A 26,624-nucleotide genomic window follows, 5' to 3' on the forward strand; every position below is an offset into this window, starting at 1 on the left:
AAGCTTCGGCAAAAAATAATACAGCGTTTTTGTTTAAATACAACAAGGCTAATAGAGACTTTGTTATATGTTATATATATATATATATATATATATATATATATATATATAAACTGGCTAATATATACGGTTATATATATATATATATATATATATATATATATATATATATATATATATATATATATATATATATATATATATATATATATATATATATATATAACCGTGAAATCGCTGTTGTCTTGTAATTCTTAGAAAAGAAAATACGCGTTAACCAAAAACTCGATCAGCAAAAGTCTGCACTATTGTTAGAAAAACCACAAAATAAATATAGTTTGATTATGTTTTGTTTTAATACAAAACCAGAAAGTTTCACCGGTTCGCGTATTTGCCCGGTCCCTGTGATCTTTTATTATTATCCAGTCCCTGTGATAAGTTATTAACTAAACGAATTAGCTTTGCATTATTGGCAATAAATGTTGTAGTAAATGTAATAGGCACAAATGCAGTACTTACCGGTATTTACACTAATTTACACAAAAAATCACCACTATGCAAGATATTCTGACACCAAAAATATATACATTGATCCGTAAAATTACTTCTCCTCCCATAAGCGAAAAAAACGTATTACATACGAGTCTCCGCACTTCAGTGCGACGCCAATTAATGGTTTGGCTTTACAATATCATCGTTAACAATCCATATTACTTTTTTTTCTTGTAACTCCAGCATGGTGGAAAACTAAAATTAACATTGAAGATGCTAGTCTTCTTATCCATGATTGGTTAAATTATGTCTTGATGTGCACATGACTTTTATAATGTATTGTTCTAAACCTATAAATATGTTTAACTAATATTCGATAAACCTTGTTGTGGGACGCGTTAAGCTAAAACGTTTAATTTCGGGCGCCGAAGGTTACACTGATCCGTATTTCACGGAGGCTAGTCAAAACAGCGCCTAGTCAAAATGACCGAAAACTTGGTCAAAACGGCCCCAAATTTGGTCAAAACGGGCCCACTTTGGTCAAAACGGCCCCAAAGACAGTTATTAAGTTGGTCAAAACGGCCCCACATTTGGTCACAACGGCCCCACTCTTAGTCAAAACGGCCCACAGATAGTCAAAACGGCCCCACATTTAGTCAAAACGGCCCCACATATAGTCAAAACGAATTCGAAAATCAGAAGAAAAAATATATATGAAATGTACTTCTGTTATTTTCTTAGTTGAGTCTGCAATTACAACTTTAAAGGATTTAATTTTTATTTTACGTACATACAAACATATCATACAAATATTGATTGCGCCTTATTATATAATAATTCTAAATTGTCTCTACTTGATCCCCCAGTACCGAGGGACCATGTTGAGGACGTGGCAGTAACCTTCACGTTGATACCCGGTGGCTCCCAGAAGGGGAAAGACCTCCTCTAGGACAGCCACGGATACTCATATGTGTTGGAGGTATGCGTACATAAACAAATGATGAAACATATTTTATGTTGATACAGAAAAAACGGAAGTTAGCTAAGCATTAATGTCTTATTTTTCATTATCTGATTATACGGTTGTCACTTTCAACGTCTCTTTCACACCTTTGTCGGTTTATTTCAGGGGTAATATATCTGTATGTAATATGTGTGAAAGGTGTTATATACCATGTACTTAAATTAATTGCCATTCATTATTCAATTAAAGTTAATTGGTATGTTAATAAATACATAATTTACTTTCACGTTTTGCACGTTTAAAAATGGTTGTATAGTGCGCACCTTAATTAATTGAATTACAATATTCGAATAAAGTTCATATATATGGTAATTTAATTATTACTTACTGCGATGTTTTTGACATTCAGGAACGCAGGAATGCGACGACCAGATGGCGGTGTTCGGTGCAAAACAAGTCACAAGTGTGTGTTGCCGTTGAAACAGAAAAGGGTGGCACGTACAACCCCGCAACCAAGGCGCATAGCCACCCCCAGATGCGACTAAACAAGTTACATCTGCAGCACTAACGAAAGATTGAACTTTCTGCAGATGATGATTAGCCAGTCAGATGGAAAGCACACGCATGTCATTAATTAAGCGATTATTTCATTTTAGGCCAAAACGGAAGGAGTTCTAAACCCATACAAGTCGGCGAAGACTATAGTCGTAGAGAGCGTTCGCGGTGCAGGGCCATGCGTTGACCCGATAAACAATGACCAACTAGCAAGACGCGTTAACCGTGCCAGAGAAGCAACACGACCAGAAGAGTCAACGGATCTGAACTTTGAGGTAAATTATTCGATTGGTACTTATTTTCTATAAAAAGTGTATGCTGAAATGAATAAGGTAAATTATTATTATGAACGCAGTGAACCATCTAGATACATTTGTTGCATTTTTGTCTCGTTCAGCTTAACAGTGACGCCATACCCGAAGATTTTATGAAGAGAGACCTCGTCGTCGATGATTGTAGACACATCGTATTTGCTAAAGAAACACAACTGAAGCTGTTAGCAGAATCGAAGACGTGGTACATGGACGGTACATTTAAGGTGTGTATATAACACGATAATAATTATAAATTAGCATTACTCCAGACAATATTACTGAAAATCGAATTAGCATCACATTGATACGAATATAATCTTGATATTATATGATTAATTTTCTGTTTCATTCCAGTCCATGAGAAAGCCTTTTGAGATGTTGTTCACGATCCATGTATTCGTTCGGAGAAGCACAAATACCAAACAGGTACCACTCGTCTACGTGCTGATGTCAGGTAAACGGGTGAAGGATTATGCGAGTGTTCTCGTTGTATGTAAATATTTTTATTTTTTTATTTTAATATTTACAAATTTAACAACATTAATTTTAAAATGACTGTATGTTGAAAATTGATCAATGGATTTCCAACATAGTCCAATAAATCTGAATTAGAGTTTGTTACATCAAATATTGTAGGCGATCCGGTCCCTCCTTGAAGTAAATGCTGTGCAACAGATAGTGATTGATTTTGAAGCTGCCATATGGAAGGCGTGTCGCGAGGTGTTCCCAGGTGTTCGGATGAAAGGCTGTGCGTTTCACTGGGGCCAGGCCGTGTTCAGACATGTTCAGGTAATAATTCCATATTTTATTAGTACCTCTTAATATGGATAATTTCGGTGTTTATTAACATGAAATAATGTCCGGTTGTTTGCTTCTAATGTCACATTTTCGAATTATTCATTAATGTCTAGTTGTGTTGACTTTTTTTTATTTTATTAAATTACAGAGCCTAGGGCTGACTACCGAGTACATGAGCGAGACCGGCACTTATGCCTTCATTCGACAGATGCTCTGCCTGCCGCTTCTACCAGCGGAACACATTCGTCCGACATTCGACATGATGAGCGGACTGAACACGGCGCCGCACATCACCCCATTGTTAGAGTACATGTCCAACACATGGATAAACTCAACGGTGTCGCCAGTCGAGTCCTGGTCCGTATATGGACAGACAGTGCGAACCAACAATGACGTGGAAGGTAATTTTTTATTTTATTTTACATATTATTATTATTATTATTATTATTATTATTATTATTATTATTTATTATCACGTATGGACACATTATGCTCATACCCTCATATATTTTTAGGTTGGCACAGACGCCTGAATCGTCGGACTGGCTGCGCTCCACCACTCTATACCCTCATCCGAACCATCCACAAAGAGGTGATGGAAGTAGAGAACATGATTGCGCTTGTCAATGAGCAGCAGCTGCAGAGGATCCAGCGGAAAGCCAGTCAGTCGATTCAGGCCAAGTTGTTTGCTGCTCGGGAAGAGTAAGTAGAAGATATCAAAATAAAATTTTATTGATGTATTATTTTTTATAAAAGTTTGGTACACATAACAGTATTTCATTTAGCGTAATTTCGTTCTTTAAAAAGAATTCTTTTATCTTTGTAACTAATTCTTTCAAGTATGGTTTTACGAAATGTATCATGGCTTTAATGTTGTTATTTCAGATACAGGGCCGGGACGCTGTCCACGAGTGACCTCTTGAAGAGGTGCAGTACGTTCTACAGACCAGTGTTACCCAAGAGACCAGAGGAAGTTGAAATGAATGAGTTATGAACATATTAATGTCTGAAATCAATCAAAATATTGATTAAGCTGGGCGTTTGTGTGTTTGTTTAACAGTGTTGATAGTGTGAAAAACTGAAACATTTTCGTTATTTCTTGTCAATTATTATGTTCGACAACTATTAGAATGTAATTGATACAAATAGAGCATTGTTTTCACAGAAATAATACATATATCTCTATGTTTTTCTTCATTGTCAATTATAATGTTTGACAACTATTAGAAACTATTTTATAATTATTATGTTTTACTAAAAAAAAATACTCATATTCTTACTAATAAATATCTTTCTTGTCAATTGTTATGTTAGAATGTACTTGATACAAATAGAATTTACTCATTTTTTCAAAGAAATCTTACTTATATACCTCATTTTTCATTCTTTCTTGACAATTATTATAAACTATTTGATACTTATTATGTTTAACAATTGTTATGTTTGATTATTCAACATGCATATCTTCAAATAAATACAATATTGAACAAAGTTCTTTGTTACACAATGGGGTCGTTTTGACCAACTTAAAAACTGTCGTCGCATTCTATACATAGATGGTGACATCACTACGTTATTGTCAGTAAGACCGGTGTGACACAATGCTGTCTTCGGGGCCGTTTTGACCAAAGTGGGGCCATTTTGACTGTGTTTTACTAGATGCCGTTTTGACTGGGGCCGTTTTGATTGTAAACCTTTTGCACAAGTACACAACTAGAAAAAAACTTGAAAAAACCAGCAACAACCAACAAAAGTTAGATTGGAGAACCATAATGTTATTATAACATAAAGGATGGCATCTGGAAATTCGAGTAATCCATCTAATAATATGCAGGCTAACGGAAACGATCACAATACAATAGAGGTACATGATCAATGTTATAATATTCGGATAACACTTATTCGGATAACACTTTTTGGATAGTTCCTGTTCGGTATGTGTGGTTGCAATATTCCAACTCCCAGCTTTTGACCCTCCGTGACGCTGGGAGTTGCAACTGGTTACAGCAATCTTCATGTCAAGTCTCCCGCCTGGAATCTGGGTGGTTCTTTAATCAATAAGATTAGCAACAAACAATTTTCTGGCATAAATATACACAAACGTATAATGAAAGAAATAATGAAATGTTTAAAAGCACAAAATAATAATTTTAAACTCAGCTGTATTACTTTGAAATGATTCCTAGACAATAATCAACCATTTAATCAATACAAATAGAACATCGTCAAATTAAGGTGTCGTCAAATTTGGGTTGCGGTAGGATATATAACTAATGCGCAAAATTTATTAAGACAACTAATTTGATGTTAAGTGGTCAGATTATAATGATAGTAATCCAAAGTTTCAATCCGCAAATTGATATCAAAGGTAACAGGTATTGTGTTTTAGGTTGATTGAATTCGATTTTATAGACAAACTTGAGACATATTTTTTTGACATGAAACTTCGTTGAATTAGGAAGAACACTGAGCTGTACATATGTTTCCCATAAAAAGCTCATAGCATTCATGAAGAACTACGATATGTGTACAGTTGTTTGGTTTACAACAGATAGCTAAGGACTCCTTGTCACATTTCAACGTATACATCATGCATTCAGTAATTTTAACATTAAACCTCAAAGACAAATGTCTTTTCTATAAGAGCATGCCAGCTTTTTAAAATTTCTGACAAATATTCTTTGTTTACAGTGCAAGTTTCATGGTACACTGATTCAACCATTACCAGATCATCTTGGTCTTTATCTGATAATATGTGAAAAGTGCGTTGGGATTTTGTAAGACAGCAACAGATAGGTTATCATTCAGTAAATCTTACTCAGTGACGACGTTTTAGTGTTTAAATAAAAAAGAAGTCATAATCATCACGAAGATTTATGCTGAAATAACTTGAATGCACTGGGAAATTCTATTAAGAATAAATTTGATAAAAACACTTTCTGTGAGCTCATAAGGTTTAATTGATAAAAATGATTGGCAAAACGAATACTGTAAATCATAGAGATTCTTTGACTAGGATCAAAGACAAACATAGCAGATACAAAATTAACATTATTATTATTACTGCAAAAAAAACAGCAATTATGAGGTTCAATAGGGTTTCATTGACAAAAAAAAATGGGAAAACAAAAACAGTAGATCACAGAGAATCATTGACTAGGATCACAGGTTAATTAATATCACGGACAATATATATAGTTAAGATAATGGACATATATAGATGCATAAAACAGCATTCATATTGCAAAGACAAAAGTACATGTAACAATTAGGTGAAACTTTAAATCATAGACGATCATTGACTATGATCACCTTACATAACAGACAATAGATAATATATATATTGTTCGTAGATTTGCAAAAACGAATTCATTGAAACGGTATTTTATTTTCATTTCTTGATACAAAACTCTTTGGAAATGTTTAACTTAATAATTTATCTGTGTTGTCAGCATTGATTTTTTACAAACTGCCATAAACAAGTTCTGGGACTCGATGACTTGCAAATGTACGAGTTCGAAAATTGAAAGGAGTCCAAACATTTTTTTTTAAATATTAAAGTAACCTGTTAAAGAAATTTGTAAAACTGTATTCTTTACATTAAGCTGTTGAAAACCCGCATACTGATTATAAGTAAGTTATTCTGCAATCGTCAAAATTAAAAAAAAAAAATTTTGTTAGAAATCTCGAGGCATCATTGGGACTCCCATCATTTGAATTTTGCATCCTCACTGATTTTTGTGGATCACATTTCATGCCCAATCTTCATGTTACCTTGTCAAAATGTTTGTCTTAATGATATGTTGGTTGAGTTCAAAAGTGGTTCTGGTCCGTTGAAAAACATGGTCGCCAGTGGACGGGGCCGTTTTCCTAATTTGGCTTTAGAGAAACCTTGTTAACACTCTAGAAGTCACAATTTTTGCCCAATCATCATGAAAACAAAACATTGGTTTTATTGAAATCTCGGACAAGTTCGAAAATGGTCCAGATTGGTGAAAAAACATGGCCGCCAGTGGCGGGGCATTTTTCTCTATATGTATATAGTGAAAACGTGTGAACACTAGAATTCACATTTTTGGCCCAATTTTCATGAAATTTGGTCAAAACATTGTTTCCTTGATATGAGAGTTGAATTCGAAAATGGTTCCGGTCAGTTGAATAACATGGCTGCCAGGGGGGGGATAGTTTTCCTTATTTGGCTATAGAGAAACGTCTACACTCTAGAAGTCACAATTTTTGCCAAATCATCATGAAAGTTGGTCAAAACATTGGTTTTATTGATAGGTCACAGTTTTGTTTCAGATTTTATGAATCTTGGTCATAATATATTTATTTTTGTAAGCAAAGTTTGATGTTTTGTTAGGGGAGTCAACTCAAAATATAGGTCACCAGGTCAAATCTTACAAAAACAAAATCATTCCATATGCCAGAGTTTTGGTTCAATTATGATGAAACTTGACCAGGATGTTTGTCTGGACAATATCTAGGTCAAGTTTGACTTTTGGTAAAGATTGAATGAACCGACTCCTTTCAGGTGAGCGATATAGGGCCATCTTGGCCCTCTTGTTACAGTTTTATCTTGCTTGCCAGATAATAAGCTATTGTAACCTCGGTAAGCTTGTCTTTCATAGCGACATAAATAGCTCACATTTACGCAATGTTATCTCAATTTGGAACTTTGCAACTAGTAACAGCAGATGCACGATTGGTAGATAAATCAACAAGCGAGACAACTTGTTCATCCTTAAAATTATGCACTGCAGTTGTCTTTCAGAGTTTCTTATTGATACTACAAAAACCAATACGTCAAAATGATTGTGCGTCAAATGGGACGCAAATTAACAAATATGACTCGTCCTGGCGGGCATTTTATACATATTTGAAGCAGAATATCGCGTCCCGTAATACCCTGTAGCCCATGTACATGTAAAATGATAAATTATATTTACTTTTAAGGTATTGTGTTACTTAATTATTTGATAACATATAATTAAAATTTTACAAAATCTTATAAACATGTGTGATAAGTGCAGGTTTTTTTATCTGATTTTGGGGAAAGGGCCTGGCCTTTTTTGAGTGGAAAAATCGCACGAAACGCCGGATTTTGGGGAAAATAAGGAAAGTCTTAAATAATCAATTTAACATATTTTACTGTTTTTAAAACAAATTCAAGGCAACAGATAATTTAATTATGCAAATTTTTTCTATTTTCTACACTGGATCAGGTTAACATATATTTTAAGGGTTACAAAAAAATATTATTTTTTTTTTTTGGAATTGGGATTTTTTTTTCAATTGGGAAAAAACAATGTGATTTGCATTGGGAATGGGGCCAATATTCGGACCCGTGGCACAGGGCGGAAAAGGCCTGATAGAGCACGTTAAATAAGTAGACATAATTATTATAATTTATTTATTTACTCAGATATAAATGCTTTTTAAATATTTCATCATTTGAATGTCACAATCCCATATATATGGGCCTCCCCATCTCGTTATAAAAAGAGATGTATAGTTAGCACGGAATTACTTTTAGAATTGAACATAATAATGAGTGTACATACTAGATTCATTAACCATGATTTGCCATCACCAATCTGTTTAGATTGCATAGTTATGTTATTATGATAACTCCGCGAAATAAAGATTATGAGAACTCCGGGAAATAAAGATAATACAATTAAACAACAATTCACTCGATTTATCAGCCCTTTTTAAGAATTATATTTGAATTATAATAAAACTCATTAAAAATTTCCCTAATAAGATATGACATGATTCCAACAGAGACCATTCATGATTGTCTACGCATTATTTTATCATCTGTGCAACAGTGCATAATATCTGATAGCAATTTAACACACAAAAAGTATTGATGTTGTTTTAATTAAAACGCAGAACAGACAATTATAGTGTGTTTACAAAAGATATATTGGCAAATAATGTAATTCATAAAACAATATGCACTATGACATTCAAATTTGCATCTCTTTACAAGGAATTATGGAGCTCATTTAAATAAAATTATTAAAATGTTCTTTACTATTAAGAACTTACCATGCATAAACAACTTCTCATTAATTATTTTTTATGTGTTAATTCTGTTGAAATAAAATTGTCTGATTGTGTAAATTTAAAAGAAGACGTTAATGAAATTCTTCTGATTGACTCTACTATTTTCCAACTGTAAATTTCTTAGAAAGTTTCAGATGTTGTAACATATATTGGACAACTCAATTAAGTACACCCCCGGAAACTCGATATGATGTAAAAAGGTTGGACGTGCTTGAAAAAGTTGATACCATTTTCACTAGCATACCTTTAAAGAAATGTGTTAATAAAGTGCTCAAAAGGGTACAAATCCCTGCATCGTCGACTTCAAATAGCCATATTTCAATAAATCCTGAAAAATAATAACCAGGATTTTCAGCTCACCTGATTGCTCAGGGGAGCTTTTGTGACCGGTCTTTGTCCGTCGTCCATCCGTCGTCCGTCCGTTCACACTCCGTAAACACTCTAGAGGCCGCATTTATTGTCCGATCTTCATGAAAATTGGTCAGAAGATTTGTCCCAATGATATCTTGATCGAGTTTTAAACTGGGTCATGCTGGGTCAAAAACTATGTCACTAGGTCAAGAAAAAGAAAAACCTTGTAAACACTGTAGAAGTCACATTTTATGCCCAATCTCCATGTTACTTTGTCAAAATGTTTGTCTTAATGATAAAGGTTGAGTTCAAATGTGGTTCCATTCCGTTAAAAAACATGGCGGCCAGTGGGCGGGGCAGTTTTCCTTATTTTGCTATAGAGAAACCTTGTAAACACCAATTATCATGAAAGTTGGTCAAAACAGTGGTTTTATTGATATCTTGGACGAGTTCCAAAATGGTCCAGATCGGTAAAAAAACATGGTCGCCAGTGGGCGGGGCATTTTTCTCTATATGTATATAGTGAAAATATGTGAACACTCTAGAAGTCACATTTTTGGCCCAATTTTCATGAAATTTGGTCAGAACATCAGTAGTCTGCAAGATCCTTGAAAAAATAGTTAGAAAACATATCATGTATCATTTAAGTGTGAATAATTTATTATCAAATGATCAATACGGCTTTAGACCACATAGATCCTGTGCGTTACAGTTGCTACATGTTATGGAGGACTGGACAAAGTTCATCGAAGGAAGCGAAAGCTGGGACAGCATTTACTTAGACCTTGCGAAAGCTTTTGATAAAGTTGCACATAGAAGACTCATAAGGAAGGTATCTGCGTATGGCATTAAGGGAAATGTTCTGGCCTGGATTGAGAACTTTCTGAGTCAGAGAAGACAGTGTGTGTCAATAAAGGGAAGTACATCTAGCTGGATAAGTGTAGAGAGTGGAGTTCCTCAGGGAAGTGTGCTTGGTCCAGTACTTTTTATAATATATGTTAACTATATCACCGACTCTGTGAGCTGTATTTCTAAAATATTTGCTGACGACACCAAGTTATATGCACCTGTGACGGACTCAGGCAGGCTGCAGGAGGATCTTGACTCTCTCAGCGAATGGGCACAAAAATGGGAACTTGCCTTCAACGTTGACAAATGCAAAGTTATACATTATGGAAACAATAACCCCAATCAACAATATACTATGAATAATAAGTCTCTGCAGGCTACAACTGAGGAATGTGATCTGGGAGTGCTCTTCGAAAGAGACCTAAAATTTAGTAAGCATATATCTACAAAGATAAATAAAGCAAACAGTATCCTAGCCTTAATAAGGAGATCTTTTGAGTTCATGGACAAATACTTATTTTTGAAATTATATACTGCCTTGGTGCGTCCGCATGTTGAGTTTGCAAATGTTATATGGTACCCATATTTAAAAAAGGACATTATTAGCATAGAAAAAGTTAAAAAAAGAGCCACAAAAAAACTTGTACCGAATTTGAGGAATTCATCCTATGAGGAACGACTTAAAGAACTAAAATTACCATCACTTGCTCATCGCAGAATTCGTGGGGATGCCATTCAAACATTTTAAATAGTCAAAAATATAGATGATTGCGTTTTTGAGAACTTTTTCAATTATACATCATCAACTAGAGGACATAACCTAAAGCTTGAGAAACCAAAGTCAAAAACATCTTTTTGTCAAAATCAACTTTCCAGAAGAGTGATTAACATGTGGAATGACTTGCCTCAATGTGTAGTTGATGCCAAGAATGTATTAGAATTCAAGAGCAGGATTGATCTACATTGGAATGGGGACATAGTGTATAAGTTTTAGTGATCACAACTGTTGTTTGTCAAAAGGACATTCATTCTTTACCATACTTAAGGAACTATTTTTTACTGAATAAGGGCTATTTTTATTAGTCGTGAGAACACATACGGATACAGTACCATAAGACGTCGATAAGAAGAGGGGTTTAAAAAGGACTTGAGTCCTTACCACAGAGCCCAAAATCATCCTACAGGTAACATTTGTTTCCTTGATACGAGAGTTGAGTTTGAAAATGGTTCTGGTCAGTTGAATAACATGGATGCCGTGGGGGGGGGGCAGTTTTCTTATATTTATATAGTAAAAAAAGCTTGTAAACACTCTAGAAGTCACATTTTTTGCCCAATCATCATGAAACTTGGTGAAAAGATTGGTTTTATATATATCTCTCAGATGAATTGGCAAATGGTCCCGATCGGTCAAAAAACATGGCCGCCAAGGTGGTGGGACAGTTTTCCTATATATGTGACTACAAGTATATAGAGAGAAACCTTGTGATCAAACACTATAGAAGTCACATATTTTGCCAAATCATCGTGAAACTTAGTCAATGCAATGGTTTTATTGATTTCTTGGACAAGTTGGAAAACGGCTCAGATCGGTGAAACACACTTTTTAGCTCACCTGATTGCTCAGGTGAGGTTTTAGGATTGGTTTTTGTCCGCTGTCCGTCCGTCCACATTTGGTTTGTAAACACTTTAGCATTCACATTTCTCAAGCATTCTTTATCAAAGTTGCTGAAAGATCTCAGTCAAGTTTGATGATGAGCAAAATCACATAATGAATGCCATAATTATTGCGCTTAGATTGTCCTAATTTTTATTACATTATACAAAATCCTTGTAAACACTCTAGAGTTCACAATTTTGTTTCAGATTTTATTAATCTTGGTCATAATATTTATTTTTGTAAGCAAAGTTTGATTTTTGGTAAGGGGGGTCAACTCGAAATATAGGTCACCATTTTAAATCTTACAAAAACAAAAACGCTCCATACGCCAGAGTTTTGGTTCAATAATGATGAAACTTGACCAGGATGTTTGTCTGGTCAATATCTAGGTCAAGTTTGGCTTTAGGTAAACATTGAATGAACCGACTCCTCTCAGGTCAGCGAACTAGGGTCATCTTGGCCCTCTTGTTCTAACATACATGATAATACCTCCTTTGCATATACCAACATATATTTTAATGAAAAAAATGCCTTTAAACAATAAAAGAACTTGAATTACTTGCCCTACCGAAATTCAGGAAAATTTATCGGAAACTTTTCCAAGCACGTCCAACTTTTCACATCATATCGGGTTTCGGGGGGGTGTTATATGTAGTTTGAGACGACCTCACATTCCTGAAAATGGGTCACTACATGTGCGTTATTCACTAAATCACGTGTTGCAGCCCTAACGCTTATTTTTTTATGGTACACACAGGAGAGCATTCTTACTTTTGTAAAGGACATACTTTACTACAATATTACAGCAATGAACATTATATTTACAAACAAAATCTGCAAAATTCACTAAATCATTTGTCTGCACTTAACGTCTCGTCACAAAAACGGTGAGTACTACATAACGTGACCTTGTTTTGCTTTCGAAAAAAGAAAAAGTTGTTGAAATTGACACACATCAACAGAAACATGAATAGACTGAAAATGAAAGCCTTATTGCTTCAATCCGAAGAAAACTATCAATTAGAATATCATAAATAAATGTATTTTGCAAAACACTTTTAACCTATCCGTCACTGAATAAAATCCGTTCTACACCAATCAACTGTATCGTGAAAGCGTTAGTAAACCAAAATATCATCTACAAATAAATAAATAATAATTTGATTTTATTAGTAAGTAATATTCAGTAGTTACATACTTCTCGAAAAATCGAGAGTTAAGGGAAATGCACACAGGATGAAAATATTAATAAAAGTACCCTTATAATAGGTAAGATAGTGGCATCTTCCGCCATTTGCAATTGTCGCCAAATGCAAAAGTTTAAAAAAGTAGAGATAAAATCTTTCAATTTTCAAAAACAAGTGACAAAAACTAATTTTCTATTCCATCTCTCAAACTATATTTTAAGAATAGCTGCTTATGGTTCTATTTCTTTTAGATTGGAGACAACATTTTAAAAATTATAGAACATAATTATTAACCCAGCGAGAACCCTGGTGCCATTCAAACGCCATTCAAACTTTATGGCATCTTCAAAGTATCTCAGTGCGATTCAAAAGGCACTTAAATATATAAGAATTTCCATGTTAATCATTTGATTTTTATCAGATATCATCAAATACAGATTATAGCTGTTTGTAAATTAACACATCTTAAGCATTAAAATCATTGAAAATCTGACTAATTAAGTTAAATTACATATGACTGCATACCGGTATGCGACATAAACACCTAATCTGAGATCTCTTCCTTATTACTCAGAATAAGCCTAAAGCTGGCAAGTTATATCTCTAATCATTTAACATGTTAGTTAAAAAACATCAGCATACACATTGCCATATAAACTGGATCCCCAGGCCATATCTGTGGTGATTGTGACCACATACCAAGCTGATATTCTTGGTTTGGTGGTCACATGACCATGAGATGAATCTAGGGTTTTTGTAAACTGACCCTCTCTTAAAGCAATGTGGTAAAAAAATCCCAATTAAAAAAAAATATATCGCAATTTGTAAAAAAAGGATTTTCTATATAAATGATGATTATTATCTCAATTTTATTATGCCCCCCTTCGAAGAAGAGGGGGTATATTGTTTTGCACATGTCTGTCTGTCCGTTAGTCGGTTGGTTGGTCGGTCCGTCCTGTCCGTCCACCAAATGATTTCCGGATGATAACTCAAGAACGATTAGGCCTAGGATCATAAATCTTCAAAAGTACATTGATTATGACTTGCAGATGGCCCCTATTGATTTTCAGGTCACTTGGTCAAAGGTTAAGGTCAAAGTGACTGGAAACAGTTAAATGGTTCCCGGATGATAACTCAAGAACGCTTAGGCCTAGGATCATGAAACTTCATAGATACATTGATCTTGACTGGCAGATGACCTCTATTGATTTTCAGATCACTAGGTCAAAGGACAGGGTCACAGTGACTCTAAACAGTAAAATGGTTTCCAAATGATAACTCAAGAACGCTTAGGCCTAGGATCATGAACTTCATAGGTACATTGATTATGACTGGCAGATGACCCCTATTGATTTTAAGGTCACTAGGTCAAAGGTCAAGATCACAGTGACAAAAAACGGAATCACGCAATGGCTGCCACTACAACTGACAGCCCATTTGGGGGCATGCATGTTTTACAAACAGCCCTTGTTTTATTACATCTAACAAAGTATGTGACTATATTAAAGTTATATGATTTTGTTCTTATAATTTGACTTATTAAAAAGTGTTATAATAAATTATATTTTCCCAAATCATTTGACTTTTTGTGCAGAACAATTCCTGATCCTGAAGTAGCAATTTTCCAAAATTGCTTAAAAAACGCCTACATTGTATTCTAGTGTGTTGTGACTTTGTTTGAATCATTGTGTTTTGCATAAGTTTTGAAGCAAGTACAAAAGTTTATTTTGTGATTTATTATTTTAATTGGCATTAAAGTTATTATGGTTACATGTATGTTATGTTAATTTCCATATGATTTTTAGCTCGGCTGTTTTCGGAGAAAGCCCGAGGTATTGTCATAGCCAGCTTGTCCGACGTCGCTGTGGTGCTAAAACCTTAACGTTGGCTCTAAAATCAAAGTGCTTCCACCTACAACCTTGAAACTTCATATGTAGCTGCACCTTAATGAGTTCTTCATGCCACAACCTATATATATATATATATATATATATATATATATATATATATATATATATATGTTATATAAGCTTTCATTTATTCAAAACTGCAACCGCAGCCGAGCGTTGGCACCCACTATGCGGCGCTCTTGTTGTATATTATAGTTAAAATACTATTGAATAAAATTTAATTATAAGTATATAAATATTTTGGTCACGCCTGACTGAAATCTTATCCTATTATAATATATAATTGATTTATTTTAGAGTTTGACTGAAGTGTTCAGATGCTTCATCTGTATGGAAAAATTGAGAGATGCCAGACTGTGTCCTCATTGTTCCAAATTCTGCTGCTATGCCTGCATACGGGTATGTATGTCGCAGTTGGGAGTTAAAAGGGGCCAAGTTCTGGGTGTTGTCCCAGAGTAGCCTCTGCAATCCATGGGACGACACTTTATTCTCATTCATTATGCCAAGTTTTCTCAGAATGATGCTCAGATTAAAACTCTGAATTACTGTTTGCCATGAAAGCAAAATAAATGGATTACAAATTGTGAATATGTTTCTAGATATAACAAGTGTTAATTGGAAATTAACTTAAAATGCTATATTACTCAGGGCTTTTTTCTTTATTTTGCAAAGGGCCTGCCTTCCAAATTAGGGGAGAAGTTATTGACAAAACTGAAAAAGGGGAACACATTTATAATTGCTTACAAAGCCATATCTGCATTGCTAAATAATATTGACTTGGAGCAAACAAAATTAAAAGTTAAATGAATGTCATGACTGTTTTTGTTTGTTACAGAGATGGCTTACAGAGACGAGAATGCAGTGTCCACATTGTAGGTGGGTTAACAAATACTGCAAAGTCTTCTTTAAAACGTTTTGACAACTTGTCATACATGAGAACCTTGTGATAAAATTGCATTTATTTGGAATAACAGAATTTGATCCATTCTATGTTTTATATTGCTACTCACTAAGAAGACTGTAATTAATTATCATGGTTGTGTAAAATTATTTTTTGTTTTAAAATAAACTTGTTGTGAAATATAAATCAATTTGTCATGATGACAGGTTAATGGTGTTACATCCCTGTTTATGTGCCTTTCGATTGTATACATTAACTGTAGATGTGGTTGCATAAGGGAATTAAACATATATTCACTGTGTCCATATAACAATTGTTTATAACTTTTATTACAATATATTTGCATGAATATACATGTATATTTGTGACAAGTGATATTTGTATTTTATGTAAAATATAGACAAGCCAACAAATATAAATTGCCTGCAACAAAAAGAACAATTGTATGTGAGGTAACTTTTTCTTAACCAAAACAGTACACATTCACACTTTTCCAATCATTGTTTTAATGGTGTTTAGCACTTTCCCACTCAGAGGCAATGTGAAAATGGCTATGTGCAAATAGCATAAAACCAGAACAGCCTGTGAGTAACTCGCAGTCTGTTCAGGTTGTTTGCTGTTTGCTGCTCATCAGTATCTAAAGGTCGGAATTGAAGCCTTTTAAACTTTAATCAAGTAAGAAAGGTCTTTAATTTAATTTAACTTTCTAAGGACTACACATGTGTAAAAATATGTATGAAAGTGTTAAAGGGTCAAAATCCAAAGTTTCTTATGTTTGCAGGGCACCTCTGCACATGCCTGACCTCGTGAACTGTCGCTGGGCGGAGGAAGTGACCCAGCAATTAGATCTGCTACAGCACACGATTCCACCGAAAAACGAGGGAGAGAATGACATGTATGAACCTTCACAATTCAAAAATTATTTGAGCCAATTGTTCTTAGAAAACTGAGCTTAATTGATGTAAGTCTGCAGTCTGCACAGGCTTATTAGAGAAGGCACTTTCCACTTAAACTGGATGTTTGGTTAGAAGAAACTTTCTTTGAAAAATATTTCCATAAAGGTAAAAGTTTTGCTCTAGATTTGGGACCTCAACTGCATTATGTCTAGTTTTCTCAGATTGCAGTTCAATTATTATACAGGGATAGATGAGTTATACTTGTAAACATACCATTTGACTTTAGAAAGCAGAGTAATTGACAATGCAAAAAATGAAAAAATCTGAACTTTTCAATAAAACTCAGTCCAGACCTGATATTAATGTGTAACCAGTGATTTTGTTCACCCAAATGGGAACGGGTCCAGTACCCATGCCATTTGGATTTATTGCGTCGTGAAATCACCAAATTGGGAAAAAAAGAGTCACGAAATCTTTCAATTGGGAAAAATCAAGTTTGACTTCTACCAATTGAAGAATGGTATTTTAATGACTTTGTTTCACTTCTGCCAGCTTTTAATGACACAGGAAAGCAAGCTAAGCTTTTATTCACAGTCTTGCAAAAGCATTGCCCATTCCCTGAATAAAAAAAAGCTCTGCAAGTTAAAACGTACCGTAACACATTCTCAGTATTAAATTAAATTAATTTAATATCAAATAGAAGAAATAACTCGTCGTCAATCAGCATTTGGCTACTGTCATCTCGACAATTTTTGTTGCAGTGTTCTGAGTGAAATGGGTGGACAAAACAGACGCCGAACTTTTTTCAAAGCCAAAATCGCTTCACAATTTGCTTTTGACTTCACTAGGCTTTTATTTCTTTCTGTAATACTTACTTTTGTGACTAATGGCGAATATTGCCAAAAGCATAAGAAAATTCAGACTGGTTTATATTTTGCAATAACAAACACGTATTTAATGTACGAAAGTAACGTTAAATGTTTGAACCAGTCAATGATTGAGAAGTGGAATCGACCGCAAGTTAAAACGGTCTTGAAATATGTCAAGTTGGCGTTTTCGGGGACAGCTTACTCAATTTTGATTGTTTTTTTTATGTTTTTTGGAAATTGGGACGGGACTTTGATTGGGATTTTTTGTATGTTTTTTGGAAATTGGGACGGGTTTGATTTATTTTAGGAACGGGTCTGTAGGTCATTGGGAACGGGTTCGTTTACCGGACTCGTCCAAAGATAGAAAAAAAACATGTGATTAGTGCTAACATAATCAGTCTGATAAGAATGCTATTGAAATGTAGTGTTTTGTTGCCTATTTCAGCTGCAGTGAACACAAGGAGAAGATTAGTGTGTTCTGTGTGAACTGTAAGAAGTGCATCTGCCATCAGTGTGCGCTGTGGGAGGGCAAGGTGAATGTCAGACACGTGAGCCTTAAACTGGGCAAACCTGGCTCAATGCGTGTGTGTATAGTGTCGTCCCAGATTAGCGTATGCAGTCCACACAGGCTTATCAGGAACAACATTTTCCGCATACACTTTATTTTTGTTAAGATGAGACTGCCTGTAAATGATAAATATCATAAAGCATAAAGTAACATTCCTGACTAGCATATTTAGCATGGTCATTTTTAATATGACATCTGTTTATTAAGGTTCAAGCTGATGCTATACATATTTTTATATGTCTACAATGATAATTGCCAAATTGTACGATACTGATAAATACCCTGTCTGTGTGTTTGCCTGTATGTGTGTGTGTTGAGGGCTTTTTTGTCCAGCTGAAGGTTGAACTAGTTTATACATTTACAATAATTTACCTTAACATAATGTGAAAATCATCTATGTATGAGCCTTTGCTATTGGAAAACTAGGCTTAATTCATGTTTGTAAAGTGTCACCCCAGATTATAATAGTATATGGGAGTAATCTGTGACGGCACTTCACGTACATGCATGAAGCCCTGTTTTAACAGAACAAGGCTCAAATTATAATGAACTGTCTTTCTCCAGCATTCAGGTCACACGTTCAAGCCAGTGGACAACGAGTACAATGAGCGTGTGAGGCAGGTGATGGAGAAACTGAGTTTAAACAGGCGTAGAAACATTGAGCTCATACAAGACGTGGTATGTGACGAGTTTCTGTATATTTTAGCTCACCTGAGCACAAGGAGCTCAATGGTGAGCTTTTGTGATAATCTTTTTTCCATCATGCATTGTGGACATTTGCCTTATTAACACTCTAGAAGACACATTTAATTTCCAATCTTCATGAAACTTGGTCAGAAGATTTGTTTTAATGACATCTTGGATGAGTTTCAAAATGGTTCCGGTCTGTTGAAAAACATGGCGGCCAGGGGGAGAGGCATTAATTTTTATATGGCGATTGTAAAACCTTGTTAACACTCAAAGGCACATTAATATCCAATCTTTATGCAATTTGGTTAGAACATTGAAGATCTTATGATATCTTTGGCTGCACAGAACAGGTCAATTCCTTTGTGTCTTAGTTGAGGGACTTTGGGCCTTTCAGGTTGTGTGTGTATTTCGATGTTTGTGAGGTACCTCAGCCAGGGGCTGCATTATGTCAGGACTCATTTTAGACTCACGAAAGTTGAAGGGTCGACTAAGCCTGTGCAGAGTGAACTGGCTTATTTGGTTCAACATTTACTGCCAAAACTGGATTTTAGTTTAGAAGAGACTCCCATTTCATGAAAAATACAATGAAATATTGTATTCCACTACTTGGGAACTTCAATCGATGCAAATAAGGTTTTTAAAATCGTTTTAAGAAAGAAAAGTACTTTTCAAATTGGTAAATCTTGCCAAAAGTTGGTGTTTTTGATGTTTTTATCTACAGAAGACTCTGCCTATGCCGGACACTCCGAATACCGGAAATCTCCCGATTCCGAACAGTCGGGCCAGTCCTGTATTTTTGCCTTCTATTTCTTTGTTAGAAAATGTTGAATAAACCGAATTCTCTCAAAACCGGAAACCAAACGGATATCTCCTTGAATTTCGTCATTTTTAACGTAAAATACATTGAATACATAGGACGGTCCAAATTCTCAAGATTCTCGAGGCGTGTAAATTACAATACCTAGTCAGCACGGCCCGTGCGGTGTCACACATTCAGATCGCGAGCGATAATCGGATTAAACATACCATAAAGTTGTCAATTCGTTACCGAGCTATTGAAGTCCGATTAAAGAATGTAAGACAAACTGTGAATGTCTAATATAGACATGCGGAAACACCAAAAAGTGATTGAGGCGATCGCTTTATTAAGCTTATGATAAACAGTTTAATTACAAAATTAATGCATGCCGTTGCGACGATCACTCTCTTGTGATCTTCTCTGGTAGTTGAAAAGATCTTATAGCCATTTTTAAACCCTTAAATGGTTTTGACAAGACTTGCTGAGATTTGTGTGTGTGTGTGTATGTTTTGTAAAATGTTTTATGCCTTGAATAATAAATCGTATTTGTGTCGTAATTCGTCAAAATTGTCTATGACGTTTGGCGCTTCCTATTTGTAACAAATGAAACTTAATTAATTCAGTGCTATTTATAGCGAGCTCGAACACGACTCACTCGCCTATATGACAAATATCACGTAAGCATGTACATATACGTACATGTATAAAGCACCACTCTCACTTTGGGATTAATCAAAACAAGTCGGTATGGAATGTTTTTTTGCTTTAAATCAAATAAAAACACATTTTTTGAAGAATACTTTAAACATAAACATCACATGAGTACAGTTATCACATGGTACATGTTAATGTATATGGTTTTATTTATTTTTATATGATTTTGTACACAAGGTATTTTTCGGCAATATGTCTACTCTTGGTAAACCGGAACTCTCCGAAAACCGGACGATCAGGCCGGTCCCTAGACCGTCCGGATTACAGAGAGTCTACTGTATATCTAAATTCATATTCCACATAATAAAATAAATCATATCTGGCTTTGGGATTATGGTGCTGAAGCCTATTTACTGCCTATTTACTGTGAGTTTTAAGGTTCATGGGGGGATAAAATTCATTTAAACTTTGCTTTGGTTTTTCTTCATTCAATGTTGTACAATATGGTCAAACTATATATCATTTTAAAGCTTAAGACAGATAGAATAACATTAACAGATTTTTGACATTCAATATTTGTGTGCTTTATTCATAGTTTGGTTTAAAACCAATACATTTTTACACTTATTTACAAAATCTCAATCTAAAGTTAGGAAGGATATGCACTACCTTAAGTTGAATAAATACAAAGCTATATACATATACAAGGTCAAGTTAGCAACATTTCACAGAAAATAATTGTCATAAAACAACAAATGAGTTTTTATTCAACTGCCTTTTTTAGATAAATTTCCTAAACAAAGTTCTAAAAATAACTAAAACGTAACTACTTTTTATAAATCCAGGTATGGTGGATAATAAGAGTCACAATTCTATTTCAAAGGCTTAACCATTTTGTTATTTACCTCTCAACCAAATTGCAAATTTTAAACCATCTCAAATTGAAATAGATTGCAGACGACTTATAAAATTGTAAAGGAATATAAAGAAATTGGCAAACCGATTGATTTTATATTATGATTCCTTCTACCCATTTTGAAAGCGTGGCCATCGCTGTGCTCCGTAGAAAAACGTGCAAAACAAATCGGTCGAAACCACGTGCAGTGGTGAGAAAACCGGGTATGTGTATACACATACCTGAGATAACACATATCCTATTTTGACAGTTGGGTGGCAACTAGTAAAACAACTATAAACATTAATCAGCAAGAGATCGCACTAAATAACAGAAATGACCACGTAGAAATATCATCACTTACCCTATTTCAAATATTTTCCAGCTGAAAATTGTCCCCCACACGTCTTTTTTATTTTATTTTATTGTTTTTCTGGAGCCGAAGTGCATCTCACAGAATATCCATCCAACTTCCGTTGTTTTCACTTTCGTTATTAAAAACTCCGTTTAAAAGAATTATTTCTACTTTTAGATTGTTAAAGCGATGTATTATTATATATTATCATTATAATAGTATACCGTGATGAATTGAACGGAGTTACGTATCGATTTTTCTGTCAGTCTGTAAGCGTACAATTTTATGCGCAATAATATAAGTAATGTGATTCGACAACGATTGTAAACATTGGTGAAATGCTTCTTACATAGTTATTCTTTTGAGTGTTTATGAGGTCTGATCGTGCAGTTTGCAAACATCAACGGAAAGAGTACAATCCAATGCATTTGTCATCGTCAACCGTTTGGAATGTCAATTAGGCGATGAGTGAGTTTTAGCATGTTTCTTTCTATTTTATTAATTTAAAAATGGCTGCCTCCATGGTGATGAAATGACATGTGTTCGAGTTTTGGTATTTCTAGATATGTTAACTTTTTTTACTATTTAAGCGTAACTTGCCCTCGTCAATGTCGATATTAATCACTAGTTATATAATTTTCCGCTGAAATACGTGGAATAAACATGATTCAGATTTTTGAAAATAATGTATATTTTATTGTTAAAATTGCTTTGTATTTTGATTGATTTTGTGGATGTTATGATACGTTGATGTACAAAATTGGTAGCAGTTTGAAGGAAAAACATCCTTTAAAGCAATGATGTATACATTTTCAATGTGGCACTCTTCTTTTAGTCAAATTTAAGTTCAGTGCTAGGGGTCCCACATTTTTCAAATTGAAGCCTCTACATGAACCTTAAGTCAGGAAAAAACAGTCAATTAACTCTGAAATCAATATTCTTTAGGAACAGTAACTTTTGTGGATTTTGGTGTGTCGGAAGTTATTTATCAAGCATTATAAAGAGAAACAAAATTACGATCCAACTTAAATGTCAATTTTTACGAATCCTCAAAACTTAATGTCAATATAATTAGCCCCTTATGAACTTAATTTACTCATAATACTTAATGAACAAAATTTCAACACTAGTAAGATATTAAATTTTAAATATAAAGTGTTTTTTTCTGCAAAATCAATGCTCATTAAGTTACTCTTAAGATATTTCATTATTAACAGACTCAATTACAGAAAGCACTCTAGCAACAACTTTTACATATCTTTCCAATTAATCTGTTGAGTCATCCTTTTTGGTATAAGATACTAAACTGTGTCATAATTGTGATATCAATATTTCAATACATCTTCTCATAAATTCATAAAAGTCACCGTGGTGTAATGGTTATGATGAATGCCTATCGATCGAGATGTCACGGGTTTGATCCCCACTGTCGGATCGTTCTTTAATTCTCCCCCCCCAAAGACACCAAGTACAGGTTCTAGGCCAAGGAGACGGACTTGAGAGCCTTTCAATATGCCTGTGGCTTTCGATGCAATCAAGTAAAAATAAATAGGTTTAAACTGAATGAATATTTTGGCAATTAATGACTCTAACACAACATGTGCAGCAATGTTTGCTAATTACAAAATTTAAAAAATGATGCATCTATATTGTTTAACCATTACATAATTTATTATGCTCCCCCAAAATGTTTTTGTATGTGTCTGTCCGTCCGTGCACAATTTTTGTCCGGGCTATTTCTCAGCAATTAACGACCGGGATTCAATTAAACTTTATTGGAAGCTTCACTTCCATTAGGAGATGTGCATATTATCAGCCGGTTCTGGTCGGATGATTTTTCACAGAGTTATGGCCCTTTGAAATTTTCCATTGTACATATAGTGCAATTCTTGTCCGAGCTATTTCTCAGCAACTTATTACGGGAATTCAATGAAACTTAATGGAAAGCTTCACTACCAACAGGAGATGTGCATATTATCAGCCGGTGATGGTCGGGTGATTTTTCGCAGAGTTATGGCCCTTTGAAATTTTCAATAAACTGGACATATAGTGCAATTCTTGTTGGGGCTATTTCTCCCCAACTACTGACTGGAATTCAATGAAGCTTTATGGGAAGCTTAACTACCTTGAGGTGATGCGCATGTTATTTGTGGGTTATGGTTAGATGATTTATTTAGAGAGTTATGGCCCTTTGAAAGTTTTTAGGTGCTAAACCATCCATCTTATTATTTTGTCCAAAGTTATGCCCCTCAAGACGTTTCCTTTTATCTGAATATATAGTGCAATATTGTGACAAAAAAATCTTTGGGGAGCATCACCCGTCTCCGACGGTTTTTTGTTTTATCAGTCATATGTCTTAAAATCCAAAATATGTGGGTAGCTGAATAAATACGAAAGGTTGAAACTATAACATAGTAGCATAAAGAATCCACAATATCTTTGATTAATTTTTGCTTGCAAATGTGATATGTTATGCAGTAATTAATTAACACAACATTTTTTAATAATTCAGCTCTTTTGGAAAATCTGGGTTTATTACATGTGTGTAAACTGTTGTACCAAATAGGCCTGTGCAGTTGTAAAGCCTTATGAGGGACGACACTTTCTGCCTTAAGTGGATTTTCCCAAAGAAAAGATTTTAAATAAAAAATGCCTTAACGCGGAGATTGTCGTCCATTATCAGGAACAAAACTTTACGCACATGCATTTAGCCCAGATTTCCTATTCCTTTGACAGGAGCGAAAAATCGAGTGTGAAGATTGCCCAGGAGATGAGGGCTGTCGAGTCGAGTTGATGATAGCCCGCCTGGAGTCACAGCTCAAGAGTACACGTAAAATGCTCACTCTTCTGGGTAAGAAGCAGCTTGGGCCATATTCACTAAGATCTCTGAAATGAATCTTAATTTTAGTTGTCTGTTAACATGTTTACATTGTAAGTGGTATGAAAAGATCTTAATTTAAGTTGTAGGTTAAAAGTTATACTCTTAAGAAGTTTGAATAGATCTAAATTTAAGTTTACGTAATTTCTCAAAGTTTTCGGACACTGTAAAATAATAATAAAATTGGTGTCCAAAATTTTTTTTTAAGTACGAGTGTCTGAAAATTTAGAGACATATATATTATGTTTGTATGTTAATAATTATATTGCAATAAAACCAATTAATACATTTGTAATAATTGTATTGTTCTGTACTCACCTTTCTCTGCTTTAAATAAATACAAGTTCATTAATTTGCAATCTCTTACCTGAAATGGTATATAAAAACGTTTTCAAAAACAACCTTACTGATACCTAAATACAATATCATTTCTGTTGGGGGAAACAATTGTTTATAACCAGTATACCGTACATGGTAATCTACTCAATGACGCAATTGTTATGGTCCATGGCCCTCGGGGCATTCTATGCAAGGTTTTTATGACCTTAATTCCGGTTGTAAAACTCCATGATCCAAGGGTCCCAGATAAGGGAAAACAGGGTAGAAATCTAGAAAATTGACGCTTTAAAATATACTGTCTGAAAAATAAGAGTCATTAATTATGGCTGAAAACCAGTATGTCAAAATTGACTAAAAAAAGGGGTGTCCGAAAACTAAGGGTCCGAAAATTACGGTATATGTTTGCATGTACTCATCTTAAGTGGTATGAAAAGATGTAAACTTAAGTTGTATATCAGCATTTGTATATCTTAAATGGTATGAAAAGATTTTAATTGAGGTCATTTTAAGCTCGGCTGTTTTCGGAGGAAACCCGAGGTATTGTCAGAGCCAGCTTGTTGTCCGCCATCGTTGTGCTAAAACCTTAACATTGGCTCTAAAATCAAATTTCCACCTACAACTTTGAAAATTCATATGTAGATGCACCTTGGTGAGTTCAACACGCCACACCCATTTTGGGGTCATTAGGTCAAAGGTCAAGGTCACTGTGACCTCTTAAAAAAAATAATTCTGACAAGCTTTCATTTATTCAAAACTGCACCCGCAGCCTAGTGTGGCACCCGTTATGCTCTTGTTAAACATATATTCTTCTAAAATTGTATGAAAATATCTAAACTTAAGTTGTATGATAACATGTGTAGTTAAATGGTATGCAAAGATCTTGAATACACTTGTATGTTAGGGAATTTTAATCTTAAATTGAATGTTCAGATTTTTTTTTTTGATTTCTAGTGTGTTTTTAGCTTGACTATTATATATGAAATACATATAGTGGAGCTATCCTACTCACCCTGGCGTCGGCGTTCCCGTGAGCGTTGGAATGTTAAAGTTTGCGTACCACCTTAAATATTTCCTTTGTCCCTTGACATATTCCTTCTATATATTGCATACTTCTTTACCAACATGACCCAAACCTATAAACAAGAGCAGACAACTGTAACAAGCATTTTGTAAGAATTATGGCTCTTTTTCCACTTAGATTATGCATATTATTGATAAATCTATGTTACAGTTTGCGTACCACCTCAAAGATTTTCTATGTACCTTGTCATATTGCTTTTATATTTTGCATACTTCTTTACCAACATGACCACAATCTATAAACAAGAGCAGACAACTGTATCAAGCATTTTGTAAGAATTATGTTTTCTTTTTTTAATTAGAAAATTGAAAATTTGGTAAGTTTTGTGTTTGGGTTCAATTTATTCCTCAAGTATCAAAGCTATTGCTTTCATGCTTGCAACACTTACTATCATACGGGGACTGTGCAGGCAAAGTAATGTAACTTTGACTGGCATTTTGACAGAATTTTGGCCCCTTTTATACTTAGATAATTTAACATTTGGCTAAGTTTTGTGTTTTGGTCCATTTTACTCATAATGTATCATAGCTATTGCTTTCAGACTTGG

The 26,624-nt window shown here is 34.4% G+C and overlaps 2 protein-coding genes across 2 annotated transcripts in view; both read left to right on the plus strand.

The window, feature by feature from the left end:
- Positions 1-469: 469 nt before the first annotated feature.
- Positions 470-4,392, plus strand: LOC127866277 (uncharacterized). Its single transcript, XM_052406720.1, has 8 exons — positions 470-1,471; positions 1,866-2,286; positions 2,409-2,549; positions 2,680-2,751; positions 2,962-3,114; positions 3,272-3,524; positions 3,639-3,825; positions 4,009-4,392. Exons 3-8 carry the CDS (start codon positions 2,439-2,441, stop codon positions 4,115-4,117), a joined length of 885 nt encoding a protein of 294 aa, XP_052262680.1. The 5' UTR covers positions 470-1,471; positions 1,866-2,286; positions 2,409-2,438; the 3' UTR covers positions 4,118-4,392.
- Positions 4,393-4,823: 431 nt separating this feature from the next.
- Positions 4,824-26,624, plus strand: part of LOC127833534 (E3 ubiquitin-protein ligase TRIM37-like) — a 43,123-nt gene continuing 21,322 nt past the window's right edge. Inside the window, exons 1-7 of the mRNA XM_052358838.1 lie at positions 4,824-4,987; positions 15,450-15,551; positions 15,988-16,028; positions 16,835-16,948; positions 18,264-18,351; positions 18,951-19,064; positions 24,516-24,630. Of these exons, the coding sequence (XP_052214798.1) occupies positions 4,916-4,987; positions 15,450-15,551; positions 15,988-16,028; positions 16,835-16,948; positions 18,264-18,351; positions 18,951-19,064; positions 24,516-24,630 (646 nt within the window). The 5' untranslated portion in view covers positions 4,824-4,915. The remainder of the gene's footprint in view (positions 4,988-15,449; positions 15,552-15,987; positions 16,029-16,834; positions 16,949-18,263; positions 18,352-18,950; positions 19,065-24,515; positions 24,631-26,624) is intronic.

This window comes from Dreissena polymorpha, chromosome 1, assembly GCF_020536995.1.
Source record: "Dreissena polymorpha isolate Duluth1 chromosome 1, UMN_Dpol_1.0, whole genome shotgun sequence".
Taxonomy (NCBI): Eukaryota; Metazoa; Mollusca; class Bivalvia; order Myida; family Dreissenidae; genus Dreissena; species Dreissena polymorpha.

Bases quoted from the DNA above. Each gene is read 5' to 3' on its own strand.
- LOC127866277 (XM_052406720.1), top strand. From the start codon at position 2,439: ATGAAGAGAGACCTCGTCGTCGATGATTGTAGACACATCGTATTTGCT. The intron at 2,752-2,961 runs GTACCACTCGTC...CAAATATTGTAG, and splicing joins GAAGCACAAATACCAAACAG to GCGATCCGGTCCCTCCTTGA. The intron at 3,525-3,638 runs GTAATTTTTTAT...ATATATTTTTAG, and splicing joins AACCAACAATGACGTGGAAG to GTTGGCACAGACGCCTGAAT.